At 61.2% G+C, this 13,007-nt stretch overlaps 1 protein-coding gene across 5 annotated transcripts; it reads right to left on the bottom strand.

The window, feature by feature from the left end:
- Positions 1 to 519: 519 nt before the first annotated feature.
- Positions 520 to 12,355, bottom strand: TBX1 (T-box transcription factor 1). 5 transcript variants are annotated; one of them, XM_057414862.1, is made up of 9 exons: positions 12,064 to 12,355; positions 10,066 to 10,194; positions 8,435 to 8,900; positions 5,099 to 5,200; positions 3,604 to 3,775; positions 3,272 to 3,427; positions 2,011 to 2,078; positions 1,705 to 1,805; positions 520 to 950 (listed from the first exon to the last, which is right to left on the bottom strand). In XM_057414862.1, the coding sequence occupies exons 2-9, from the start codon at positions 10,097 to 10,099 to the stop codon at positions 520 to 522; spliced, it is 1,530 nt and encodes a 509-aa protein (XP_057270845.1). In that variant the 5' UTR covers positions 10,100 to 10,194; positions 12,064 to 12,355. The 5 variants fall into 5 exon arrangements, with proteins under 5 accessions (XP_057270845.1, XP_057270842.1, XP_057270843.1 ...); XM_057414859.1 differs by lacking the exon at positions 12,064 to 12,355 and having other exon boundaries at positions 10,066 to 10,605; XM_057414860.1 differs by lacking the exon at positions 12,064 to 12,355 and having other exon boundaries at positions 8,435 to 8,849; positions 10,066 to 10,329.
- Positions 12,356 to 13,007: the final 652 nt, after the last annotated feature.

Below are 13,007 nucleotides of genomic sequence, written 5' to 3'. Positions count from 1 at the left end.
CTCACGGCCAGGCCCGCAGCCCTCCCTGCCCGGTGCTAACCGTACACACCCCGCTGGGCTGGGAAACACCCGTGGCACTGCCAAAACTGGCGGCAACACCAAACCTCCATCGAAAGAGCCGGCGGGTGAGGGAGCAGGGGGCGAGTCACCTCACCGCTGCTGCTCGCCGTGCTCGGTGTCCGGCGCGCTCGGGGGCACCACAACGGAGGCGCGGGGGTAGGATGGAGATACAGAACGACATATGGCTTCATTTATCAAAGTGCAGCTGCGGGGTCACACCGCGGCGGGCAGCACCCGGCCCCTCACCACACACCGCCTCGCGGCCCGCCGACGGGTGGGGAGCGGGACGGCGGCTCCGGCTTCCTGCGATTGGTCTCTGCGGGTGTCGATGAGGACAGGCTGGCCTATCAGCTCACTCGTGAGGCGGGGAGAGGGGGAAAGGCGGGAAGGGGGGGAAAGGACGGTAACGGTCGCGGAAGGCGCGGGCGCTGCCAGTCTCTCGCGCCGCCGGCGGCCCCGTTATCTGGGCCCGTAGTCGTAGCTGGCGGGCGCGCCGGACGACGAGTACATGTTGGCGGCCGCCGCGTTCATGTGGTGGTGGTGATGGTGGTGGTGGTGGTGGTAGCTGTGCCCGCGGATGCTGGGGAGGGGGTAAGGCGCGGGCCGGCTCTTCGCCCCCAGGTAGTGGTCATAGGCGGCGGCCGCCGCCGGCGGGTACTTGTAGGGATGGTGGTGGAGCGGCTCCGAGGCGGCGGGCTCCAGGCGCAGTTCGTGGTGGGGAGGGCTGGGCCGGCCGCCGCCCGCACCGCCCAGGGGCACCAGGCCGCCGCCGCCGCCCGGCAGCGCGGGGCTGAGCACGCGGGACATGAGCTGCTGGTGCGCGGCCTCGGCGTGCAGCGCCGTCCCGCCGGCCGCCTCCCGCTCGAACTCCCGCCGGCTCTCGGCAGCATCTGCGGGAGCACACAGCGTCAGCGCCACCGCGCAGCGGCTCGCTTCAATACACGGAAAAGCGGTGCGCGACCGTAAAAGCGAGGCTCGCAACGAGCGGAGTGCGCAGCGGCATGCAGCAGGAACCGGGGCTTGTGGGACAGGACCTTCTGACTGAGATAAATGGAGCTGAATTGACTGACAAGCTGGTACACGCCTGAAATTTTTGCAATTGTGTAACACTAAACAAATACAGACTTCCCTTTATTTTGCAGGCCTGGAGTGTGTTGGAAGAAAGGCCCTTGGTTGTCTCTGCAGTTGTTTGCTCTCCGTAATGGAAAAGGAGTCAATGGGCAGAGGTGCTGTTCGACCTGACTGAAGCTCCTGAATGGGAGAGGGTCGGTCCTGAATGTGCTGCTGGGGCACGTCAAAAGGGCATTGAGAGGAGAGCCAGTGGCCATCGCTGCATCCCTGCCTGAAAAGCTGAGCTTGCTGCCAAAAAGTCAGAGACACTAAAGGAAGAGGGTGGTGTGTTTTAAAGCAGCAAAGTTGCTTACGCACAACAGCTGTGAGTCTTTTAGACTTAGGGCAAATGAATTAGGCTACGAAGGTGGCTATTTTTGTTAAATAAAATAGGTGGTGCTGCAAAGCTCATTAGCACTGTAGGTGTGCCCGTTGCAGGCAGCAGTACACTGGCATGGTAAGCAGGGCTGGCCCTGAGCATGCACGCGCTGTGGTCCCGGGTGACAGGCTGGCCAGGCCATTGCGGGCTCTCACCTTTCTCTGTCCCATTCTGGTGTGCCGGGGAAGAGACCGGATTCCGGGATCTGGCAAAAGCACTCATGAGAGGCAGGGCCCCTGGCCTGTGATTCCTGGGCCTGGAAGAATAAAGGGAGAAGTGATACCAACAGTGCAACAGAATGAGCACTTGGCGTGCTGCTGCTGTGAGCTGCAGCTGGCAAATGGGGCGCTGCATCCCCTGAGCTTCCACACAAGCCTTGTGCAGATGTGAGCTGGGCAGGTGCATGCAGAACTGGGGCTAAATGTGGGGTGTAGTGACAGTCAATAAAGACAAAGCCTTACCAGTCCTCAGGGTCACAGTCTCTGAATCCCTTGGCGAAAGGGTTGCTGGCGATCTTCAGCTGTGTGATCTGTAGGGAGAAGCAGGGAAATGTCTCAAAGTGGCATACACAGGGCCCCGGTCAAACAACAAGCATGCTCCTGAGCTGGAATTGGGAGCTGGATATGTTCTGCCACAGAGCACAGGCATGTACTTTCCCTCTGTTAGAAAACGCTGGCTAGGACATTATCTAATAGGAGTTCAAGGTGAAAGGTGACTGCATTGGCTGCAAGGGCTGTGTAAATGCACTTGTAAGAAAATGCCACATTATATGGGTCACCACTGGAGCAGCTAAGACAAATTACTGGATAACTCATACTTATGTATTTATTTAATTCGACTGGAGAAGGCAGGACATTTTCTATATTTAAGTAAATCCATGGATAAAGTAAGCGATTGTGAGTTTCCGGAATGGGTTGAAAAACAAACTTTAAGCCCCTCAGTGACAGTTCCAGCCTTAGAGGTCAAACTGATAGAAAGCAGGAGAGAAAGAGCAGCTGTCCGGAGCCATCAGCAAATGCCAGCCGGGAGGGACTCCGAAGCCCCTTAAAGGCACAGCCGTGCTCTGGCCCCGGCAGGAACCCCGGGAGATCCCGGGCCGATGCGCGGGAGCCGCGGCAGAGGGTGGCACCAGCTGCGGCCCCAGAGAGGAGCGAGGCGGCTGAGAGCAGCACTGAAAAGCCCCTGCTTTGAATCCGTATTTGCTCTCGCGGATGGGATTTCTGCTCTTTACGTTACACTGATGCGATTTAAAGAAGCAATTGGATTAACTGCTGCCCAGAAATCCGCATCAAATTGGGGGGGTGGGTTGTTTTGTTTCGTTTCGTTTTTTAAACATGTAATTGTATTCTAGGGAGGAACTGACCGCTACGAGCTTAGAGAAGTAAAATCGCACATTTATCCTAACAAATTGAGAGTGACATTTCGCAGCGGGAAGCCTGTAGTTTCCCAACTAGCTCCAGCCTCGGGTAATGAGCTCCCCTCGGGCGGGGGGGAGCCAGCGGTGGGGCTGCAGCTCACATCACTTCCTCGGTGTGCAGCGACGCAGAGCTCAGTTTAGCTCCCCGACTATCGGAATAGGGTTTAGCAAGCGGGGAGGAGGCGGCTGGAATCCCGCCCCGCCGTACTCCCGCAGCCCGGAGCAGGGTGCGCCTGCACCAGCGGTATCTCCGCGGCGACCCCAACCCCTGTTTTCGGTTGCCCCGAGCCCCACTGCCTCCTCACTCGGTGGTTCTGGTAGGCGGTCACGGCTGTGAAGCGCGTCTCCTCGAAGACGAAGGTTTTGAAGTTCTCCTCCGCGTATTTCTCGCTGTCTTTCCGGGGGTCCACGTAGACCACGTGAAAACGCGGCTGGTATCTGTGCATGGAGTTCAAAATGATCTGAATGATAAAACGAGCAAGGAGACAATAACTGATTCAGGCGGAGCATGGAGAGAGGAGAGCGCAGCCCCCGGCCCTGCCGGCTACCCTACCCGGGGGGTGGGGGGTGCGGGCAGGGACACTCCACGGGAACCACGGCACGGGGCGTCTGTGCAGTGTCGCCCGGCAACACTTACATGCCCGTTGTCATCCAGCAAATTGTTGGTCAGTTTGAGCTTATCGAACGAAACGATCTGCTTCATCCACTGAGCCCCTTTCGCCGGGGAATCGGGGTGGTAGTGCACCCTCCCGGGGGTGGCGGGGTCGGCTTTGCCGGCCACCAGCCAGGAGGAGCTGTGGAAGGCGTACCTGCCGGGGGGAGAACGCACCCTCAGACGGGGTCCAGCGGCTCCCACCAAGCACACCGAGGCCGAGCAGGATCCGTCCGGGGGGGGGTGTCCCCCATCCCAGTCCCTCCTGTCCCTTCGTGTCCTACGGCAGCGAGTGAGTTCTCCATAGCCAGACTCGTTGAGGGGAGAATTAATAGTTTAGCAGGTCGCTAATGGAACTGGCAGGATAAAAATCTGCAGGGTGGAGGAAATTTATAGCTACCTGCACAGATTTGGAAGAGAAGCCACACAAGCTCCCCCTTCCTCTAAAAAAAAATTTAAAGGGTGAAAGGGAGCCCTCTATACAGTAATATTCTGGCTTTAAGTGAAGACTGGAAAGGTATGTGTAGATTAATAGCAGGTCCAGAGTTTAGCAGCCTTGTTTCATTCTTTCAAAGAACATATTAAACAGTAACGTTTAAAACAGAGAAACCAATCTTCTATACACGTGTTTACTTTAAAAGCCAGTGTTTGCACAGGGGGAATTAGACACCATCGGACTTGAGCAGAAACATTACTTTTTAAAGATATACTCAATTGGATGTTATATATCCCACTTCCCTTGACAAGCAAACATTTCTAGGACGCCCTGAGAATTTGGATATCTGTCTAAATATTTATATATCGGACCCTGCGATTCCTACACGGCTGCCTGCTCGGCGTCCTGATCTGAAGCTAAAAACATAATGCGCCTTTCACTGTCTTCAAACGAAAGGGGTGCCAAACCAGACCCCATCGCTGCCTTGCGAGTCCCCAGCTTCCAAGGCCTTCCCACACTGACGCTGGAAACAAGGGCCAGGGTTTTGTGGCTCAGATGGCCCATGCCCTTTGCACAAACCCTACTCTCTTCGCCCAAGCACCCAGTGAGCTCCCTGGTAAGCACGGTACAGTCCTGCCGAGCCACCGGCCCCAGCCGAGAGGCTACAGCACTCGAGAACCACCGGGGAATATTCATTAGGGAGCAAAAGGCTTTTGCCGGGTGAAGACGTGGAGCAGCAGGACTGGGAGGGTTTTTCTGGGAAAAACAAGGCAGCTCCTGCCCGGTCCGGCCGCAGGCATTGTGAGAAAGCCGAGGAGGCCCCACGGGTCTGTGCCCAGTACAGCCGAGCCCCTCCCGGTCCCAAACTCGTAATGGTGTGAAACAGACCCCGGGGCAGGCACACCCCACGTCTTCTCCCCGACTCACACCGACATGTGTCGGGCCCAGAAGCGCATCCACGAGCCCCGAGGGTACAGGAAGTGAGCAGCGGCCCTCCAGCTCCCATAGCGCTGAGAGCCACGGGATGGGCAGCTTGCTGCTTACCGGTATCGCTTGTCGTCCACAGGGACGAAATCCATGAGGAGCATGTAGTCAGCCATAGGGTCCATCCCGAATATCTTCACCTGGAAGGTGGGGAACATGCGCCTGACAGAGAGGGGAGAGAGAGCAGAACTGAGATGAGGGGCAATGGGAGCCCTGAGGGGCCGACGCAGATACTCGCACCCTCCCTGACCGGGGGTGCTGTGAACGGGAGCCCCACAACCTCCCAAGTCCTCCCACCTCCTGCTACCCTGATTCCTGCCCGGTTGCAATGTTCGACCCCCCCCGCAGGAACCGCCGGCCAGAATGGGAGAAAAAGACAGATGCTGCCGGGCAGTGTGGAGAGAGAGGCTGCCGTGTCCCCTGGCCCTCAGCAGCATCCCACAGGACGAGCCGGGCCCTGCCTCTCCTGCCGGCTCCAGAACCGTTTGTGTTGGACACCCAAAACGTCCCACCGGAGAAGGGGAAACAAGTACCACCAACAACCTTTGTCATGGGGAGACACAAGTGAAAAGAATTTCCTCTGTTTCCTCATCCTTTTTTCAGCTGACCTGATTTGAGGCAGATGCAAGGCATTACCCCATCTCCGGACACACCACGGTGAGCCGCTGGCAGAGCCCTGGAAGGTTCGGGCAGCCCGAGGGGCATGTCTAGAACCTCCTGTGCCGATGTGAGAGTTCCCACTTCTGCAACTTCTCCCCCAAATCTGTGCCCGTTTTAAAGCAGCGGTTACAGCAGCACGGTGGTCTCTGGGGCCAGCAGGAGACCTCCCGCAGCCCGGAGGGCAAACACACTCCGCGGCGGGCAGGGACTAGAGGGCAATGGGGATCCCCCCGGAAAACCGCTCTCGGTTTTGTCGAGCTCCCTGTCCACGCACCTTTACGGGACAAAATGAGAGCGTGAAGGTGCTGGGGCTCCCCGGTAGGGCAGTTCGCCCCCCAGGGCTGTCCCCGCTGCTCAGTTTGCGCAGGCCCCTGGAGACCCCAGGTTATAGCCGGGGGCGCGGGTTCCACGCTCAGGGAGGGCACGATCCCTTCGAGGGGCTGCGCGGAAAATGCGATCGGGGGTGGGCTAAGGGATGGGGTCGGGCAACCCCACCTCCCTCTGCACACTCCGGGGACAGGGCTTGGCCCCCGGCTCCCTGGAGGGATTCGCCCTCGCATTTGGGCTCGTTACGGCTTCGGTTTTGTTTGCTACATTCCTAGTCCCGAGTAGGAAACGAAGCGAGCAGCAGCGGGCGGCATTTTGGGAAGGTGATTTGCAGCCGTTGAAAAACCAAACTCCCAACACCCCCAGTAAAAACAACCCGGATCAAACCCGGACATGGAGCCTACCCCCGGCTCATTCTCGGGGCGCACGGCCGGACCCGCCGTGCCTCTTCCCGGAGCTTTTTTGGTTGTGTGCCGTTGCTCTACACCGAGGACAAGCTGCTTGCCAGGGCTATGGGCAGCGGGCTCTGGCCCCGCAGCACCTTCAAGCCCAGGCCCGGCACTGCCGGGCATCAGCTGGATCGGGTGCTGCGCCTCCCTCCCTGCAACGCTTTAACAAACTCTGACGGACGTTTTCAATTGCTCCCTCTGTTATTATTTTTAAAGGTATAAAAGCTCCCATTAGCTCTAGTTCCGGTGTTTCTTGTTTTAAAACTTAGTTTTAAAACAAACAACCCGAGATGATAAGACACCTAGACAAACAGCAGGGCCAGGCCAGAGGAGCTGGGAGAGAACATGCTTCGCAGCGCTTTCGCTGAGCCCTTCTTTTCCTTCTGGTTTCACCCCGGTTTCCCCTGTTTTTACCCCCCTCTCTGGATCTCTGACGGTGTCAGAAAATAAGAGAAGCGGGAAAAAGCCTCTCATTCAAATCGAGCTGGTTCATTTCCGAGCCTTTTTGGAGTGGGATATTTGCAATGTTTTCACTGTCCCGGGAGAGCCAAGAAAGCCAGATCGAAGAGCTCCTGTTTGCAGAGAGCCTCCGCCTGGAGCCTCAACGACCTTTTCCGCTAAGGAAAGCAGCGCCGATCCCGGCGCCGGGCCCAAGGGCCGCGGCCGGAGACAGCGGGCTGCGCAGCCCGGCGCCGGGGCAGGCACCGGCTGAGGGAAATCACGCCCGGGATCCCGCACCGCCGCGCCAGCCCCTCCGCCCGGTACCACGAGGACTTTAGTAAATTGCTAATTAAAAGCCAAACCAACACCCCCACTCTGCGCATATACAGAAACATTTCATTTTATGCACCTTCGGGACCCTCAAAACCGCTGGAGGGAAAGCGGGAGAGCACGGCGGCGGTCAGCGCTTGCTCTGGGCCCGTTCGGAGCGGAGCCCAACCGGCATCGCTGCGCCCTTCTCCGCGGCGGCTGAGCTGCAGCAGCGCCCGGGTCTCCCACTGCTCAGTGCGAGCCGGCACCGCGGGATTTGATAGTTTTTCTTCCCTCCCCCCCGCCCCGGATCATTTTAAACCAAGGGAAGAGACCCGAGCAACGCGCTTGCTCCCCCCTAAGGCAGCGTTTGCCCGGAGCCCGCGCGGTGAAAGCTCCGCAGCTTTGCCCAAGCAGGCGCGGCCAGGGTGCTTCCCGGAGACTGCAGCTAAATGCAGTAATTAACAGTGACTGGGGCTTCTCCCCCACAAGTTTTGCTGATTTCTAACGCGATCGCATCGACCGCTTCCTTTGTTCCCTGGCCGGGAGCGGGGTCCCAGCTAGCTGAGCCGAGCGTCCGGAGCAGGGCCGAGGAGAGCCGGGTACAGCCTGGCTCGTTACGGAAGAGCTGGGAAATGCAACAGTCCTGGAAGACGTTTCAAGGTGCAGAATGAGGGTCTGTTTGCTTCCCCGCCGGCGGGAAAAGCTCTGCCCGTGCTAAAAATTACAGGTACCGCACGGGTTGGTTTGTTGACTTTTCCTCCCCGCCCCGTGCCGTCGCTTTCCGCCCCGGGAGCACAGCGTTCTCCGCAAACACGGATCTAAGTCTCGTGTGGGGTAACCGAAAGTCGAAAGCTCCCGGAGGAGCACAGCGCCCTTTTCAGCGGATGTGAAAGCCGGCGGCGGAGCGCACGCCGCGGCTCCCCGAATCGGGCCGCATCACGCACACCTTCGCCTCCAGCCTGCAGGAGCCGCGCGTTCCTCCCCGCAGCACCCAAGGCCTTCGACCCGCAAGAGCTCGCAGGTTTCGCCCCGGGAGAAGCGCTAGAATAAAATGTCTGCAACCGCCGGGCAGACCCGCCCCGCAGCTCGCCCTTGTCCAGCCTCGATTTTCCCCCGAACCGTGAATTCAACCGCCCCGGCGTGCCAGGGTGCCCGGGGCCGGAGGGAGCGGGTGGAGAACCGGGCTGCTCAGAGGCTCCGCACTGACCTGCCGGCCTTGGTGACGATCATCTCGGTGCCCAGTTGGTTGAACTCGTCCCACAGCGCCTTCATCTCCAACTGGACGCTCACGTTGGCCACCTTCGGGTTCTTCTTCACCGGCGCCTTAGCCGCGGTGGCCGACCCCGCGGAGCAACCCGAGACGGCGGCCGGCCCCGCGGCAGCTCCCCCGGCGCCCTCGGGCGGCTCGGGGCCTGGGGGCGGCGGATTGGCCCCGGCTGCCGCCGCCGCCGCCCCGCCGAAGGGGTAGCCGTGCTGGGGCTGTGGCGGCGGGTGCGGATGCTGCTGAGCCGTGCAGGGCTCGTAGTGCGGTGGCTCATGCTGTCCGTACGGGTCCCCCGGGGAAGGGGAGAGGTGGTACCCCCCGGAGGCGTTCAGGCTGCTCAGGCTGTTGGCCGTGAAAGCTGCAACATCGCAAAAATGGGACAGCTGGGTGAGCCAGGGGCTGGAGATAGCTGAAATCATTCCAAAAACAGGCGGTCAGGGCTCCGCTCCGGCTCCCGCTTCCCCCCCAGCTCCGCGCCGCTCCGTGCGGCCCCCGCCTCCGGCCGGCTCCGCGGGGTGCCCTCCGCCTCCTCTCCTGCCCTGCGCCCAGCCCAGCGGGGCGCCTCCCCCTTTCCGCTTTGCTTGGCCCCAGCCCCGCTCCCCCCGGGGCAGGCGGGGAGCTCGCTGCTCCCGCTGCCTGCCTCGGCTCTTTTTTTTTTTCTTTTTTTTTTTTTCTTTTTCTTTTTTCCCCTTTGCAAACCCCAGAGATCTGCCAAGAGCCGCGGCGGTGCAGAGCCCGTGCGATCTCTGCAGAAGGCCTCCCTTGCTGCACACGATTTGGGACAAAGCAAACTTCCCCAGACACGGCTTCTCCCCTATCATCCTCCCCCCCCCCCCCCCCCCCCCCCCCCCCCCCCCCCCCCCCCCCCCCCCGAGGAGGGGGAACTCAGACAGAAACCGGTTCTTATTTCCGTGTAGCTGCCGTGCTGCAGGTAACGTCCCTCGCTCTGGTGCCACGGCTGACAGGGAACAGGTAGACCTCGAGTGGCAATTCCCCCCCCTTTCCATCCCCGGGAGAGAGAGGGGGAACAGTCAGGACCAGAGCAAAGCTTCGGGTCCGCGCCAAGGAGCGCCGGAACGGCCCCGGCCGAGCAGCCCTTGGGCGCCTGCTTGAGCGGGCCCTGCGGGGCATGACAGGCCGTCCCGGGGATCGGACGGTTCCTTCGGGTCCCCTCCGATGCTGAAGGGCTCCTCGAGGTCCTGAGGGTCTCTCGAGTTATTTACGCCGCAGTTCCCAGGCCGGACAGCAGCTACAGAGCCGGCGGGAGCCGAGCCCCGGCCTGCCGCTGCCCTGGGCACGGCCGGCACAGTCGGGGGATGCTCCAGAACCTCCGAGGGGACTCGGATCCAAGCGGTAGAGCCGTCGGAAGCCGCCACTGGGGTACGGGCAGAGCCTCGTTCTCCATAGGAAGGCTGAGGGGGCCCGGCAAAACCCCTCTGGCCGGCACCGCGGGCAGGCCGCGCTCTGTGCATTCCCCTTGGCCCGGCCGCGGGGCCGGGACGCGTAGAAACTGCCCGGGACGCAGTGGCCGGGATCCCGACCCGCGGCCATGGGGGGCCGAGCGCAGCGCTCACCTTCCATATCCCTGGTGACGGTGCTGAAGTGCATCTTCTGCGGGCGGCAGCCGGGGCGGGCGGGCGCGCTGCGGCCGCCGCGCCGCTCCTCCAGCGCTCCCTTCCCTGCTTGCTCGGCGGCAGCGGCGACTGAAATCAGAGAGGCGATACTGAAAGCATTTGCCTTGGGAGACAGAGGGCTGTTTTCGTCCATAGGGGAGACACCAATGCAGGAGCAGCAGCCGCGACAGCCTCCCACCACGAGCCCCCCCTCCCACCACCTCACTCCCCTCCTTTCTACCACACCATCCAGGGAGGTGCGAGAGAGACCCCCCTCCTTCCAGACGGGGGGAGGGAACCTTAAAAAAAACCCAAAACAACCAAAAACCCACACCAGAAAACAATCTAAAGCCTCGGTATCCCCCCCGGGAAGGGCGTTGGGGAGCAAGAAATTTCCCCGGGCCCCTTTGCAGCCAGCACCGAGCACTGCAACGGCTGGATCGATCCCTGTCAGGGAGAGGGGTCCGGATAGGGGGGTGAATAAATAAATATCCCCACGAATTTCTTCCCCAGGGTGCCGGTTTCTCTTCCCTCAACTTCGTTCCCTGCGATTTATTATTTTTCTATTTTCCCTTCCCCCTAGCCACCACCTCCTGCTTCTGCCCCCCCCCCCCGTCCCCTCCTTTTCTCCAGCACGTAGGGAAAGTGTCTCCCTTATAGGCGCTTTCCCCCATTCAGTGGCTGGGAGGCGTCACATGGAAGCCGGGGGTGTTTGCCTGCAGAAGCGGCGGCGGCAGCGGCGAAAGCGAAGTGAAACTTCTGCCGAGACGGTGTCAAAGGGCTGGGGAGGCCCTTCCCCGCCTCCCGGGCACGGCGAGCTGCCGGCGGGGAGGGATGGGATGTGCTTCGGGGCGGGCGGAGGGGTCGATGGTGTCAATCACGGCACCGGGAACCGGCCGACGGGAAGGGAAGGGAAAAGCCGAGGGCAGCCGAGCCGAGCCGAGCCCGGAATCACGCTGCGGATGTCCGGCACCGAGAGGGAGGATTGCTCCCTTCCTCCAGCCCTTATCCACCACGGTGCCGCAGGCTGCCCCGGCTCGACCCGGGGACTCGCAGTCCGAGCGGCCGCAGCGCCGGGCACGTCGGGGCGCGCTGCGGGCGCAGGTGCCGTCTCGCCGGGGCAGGATGTGACCCTCCAGTCCCGAGCCACCAAACCATCAAAGCACCCGCGGGCGTTGGAGCATTTCCTTCGCCAAAAAAAAAGCGGAGAAAACGGAAAGCAACGGCGGGGCGGCCGGCGAGGGTTTGTCCGGCCCGGCGTGAGAGCCCTCTCTGCCGGCAGCACCTGCACGGCCCGCCTGGACCGGGGGCCGCTCTCCCCTGGCTACCGTGGACAGCTTTCCCGGTTCCCCGCCCTGTCCTGGCGAGGGTGAGGTGCTACTCACCGCCCGGCACCGACCCTTCGGAGCGCTGCGGCGTCCCCCGGGCCCTTCCTCCACATCGGCGCTGGGCGAGCCCTGCCGGCCCGGCCCGGCCCCGGTCCCAGTCCGGGTGCTGGTCCCAGTCCCGGTGCCGGTCCCAGTCCCGGTGCCGGTCCCTCCGGGCGGGTGGCTGCACTGAGGTCCCGGGGGATATGCCCCGATGGGGCGGGCGGAGCCGTGAGGAGCGCCGGTGGCTACCGCCGCGATGGGGGTTGCATAACCCGAGCGATGCGCGGAGAGTCGGAGTGAGCAAGCGGGTTATATATAGCTGCCCTGTCTGTAGCCTGCGGGGCTTGATTCTTGTTGAAATATTATCTTTGGATGTGGTAAAAATATTTGCAGAGAAAAATCTAGACTACTCTTACATATTTGAGCATATGTTCCTGCAGCTAACGGCATAAGGGCAGAGCGTGACACGATCGGTGTTTTGTTTCTCTGCTGTTGCTGGCACCGGGGTTCCCGGCCAGGGCATTTTCTACCCTGAGCTCAGGGACATGCCAAACAGAAGAGTGTTCCAATGCTGACCCACGCTGCTTACCTGGCGGCAATACAGGGAGGAGGGGAATGGATTTCGTTAGGAGACCTCGGGGCAATATCGGAGGAAAGCGAAGAGCCGCTGGCGCGAGTTGCAAGCCGCCTCACGGAGTTCAAGGGCTGATGTGAACAGGCATCATCTTCTTCCCAGAGGTGTGCCCGGTTCTGGGCAGCCTCTGCCCCAGGAGGAAACAAAATTTCCCCTTCCTTGAAAATTAAGAAAAAAAACCCAACCCAGCACCCCAGCAGAGTCGAGGTTGCTGCCCTTGACTTTCTTGCCCTCACCGTTTCCTAGCTTTATCCCTTTCTCTTTCCCTGCTCCTTAGGTAAAAGCCCCAGCTGGAAGCAGCGCTACGTCGAGGACAGCCCGGGCACGGATGAGCCCCTCAGCCTGCCCGGCGGGGTCGCGACTTAGTGGTCTCCAGGAATCGTTGCCAGCCGGCCCTCGGGCCCCATGACCCCTGAGACCCCGCCGGCCCGTTCCCGCACCCCCACGTGTGAGCAGCGCCAAATAAGAGCTGAGACGACAGCAGAGTGAAACCAGCCCTGGCTACCCCGCGACGGGGGAACCCGACAGCGGCAGAGCAAAGCCGAGGGAGCGGGTGGCACGGCTCAGTGCTGTAAACGGCGTTATCCCCTCTCCTGCACGCCAAAAGGGCCTAAAACCAGAGGCCGCCTTTGCTAGGCGTCTCGTCCAGCGGGCACTGTCCCTTTCTCCGGTCGTTCAGCATCGCCGGAGCTCTGCAAAGCTCGTCCAGCCTCGGTGGGGGGCTGCTAACCCCACCGTTAGCGAGGGTCTGTCCAGGGTTGTGCCGTCGTCCCTGGGCCCTGGAGGGAAATTTATAGAGCCCGGAAGCTGTCGGAAGGGCACCAGGGAGAGGGCAAGGGGAGCGTTCTGCTCCCCTGGGGTGCTCCTCACACCTCGGCCGAGCAGGTGAGAGGGAAGGT

The sequence above is a fragment of the Pezoporus wallicus genome, unplaced genomic scaffold (assembly GCF_028554395.1).
Source record: "Pezoporus wallicus isolate ANWC-B61680 ecotype Strahan unplaced genomic scaffold, APGP_CSIRO_Pwel_v1 contig_8047, whole genome shotgun sequence".
Lineage (NCBI taxonomy): Eukaryota > Metazoa > Chordata > Aves > Psittaciformes > Psittacidae > Pezoporus > Pezoporus wallicus.
The sequence above is the reverse complement of the archived record's forward strand: the minus strand, read 5'-3'. Positions and strand labels throughout refer to the sequence as shown.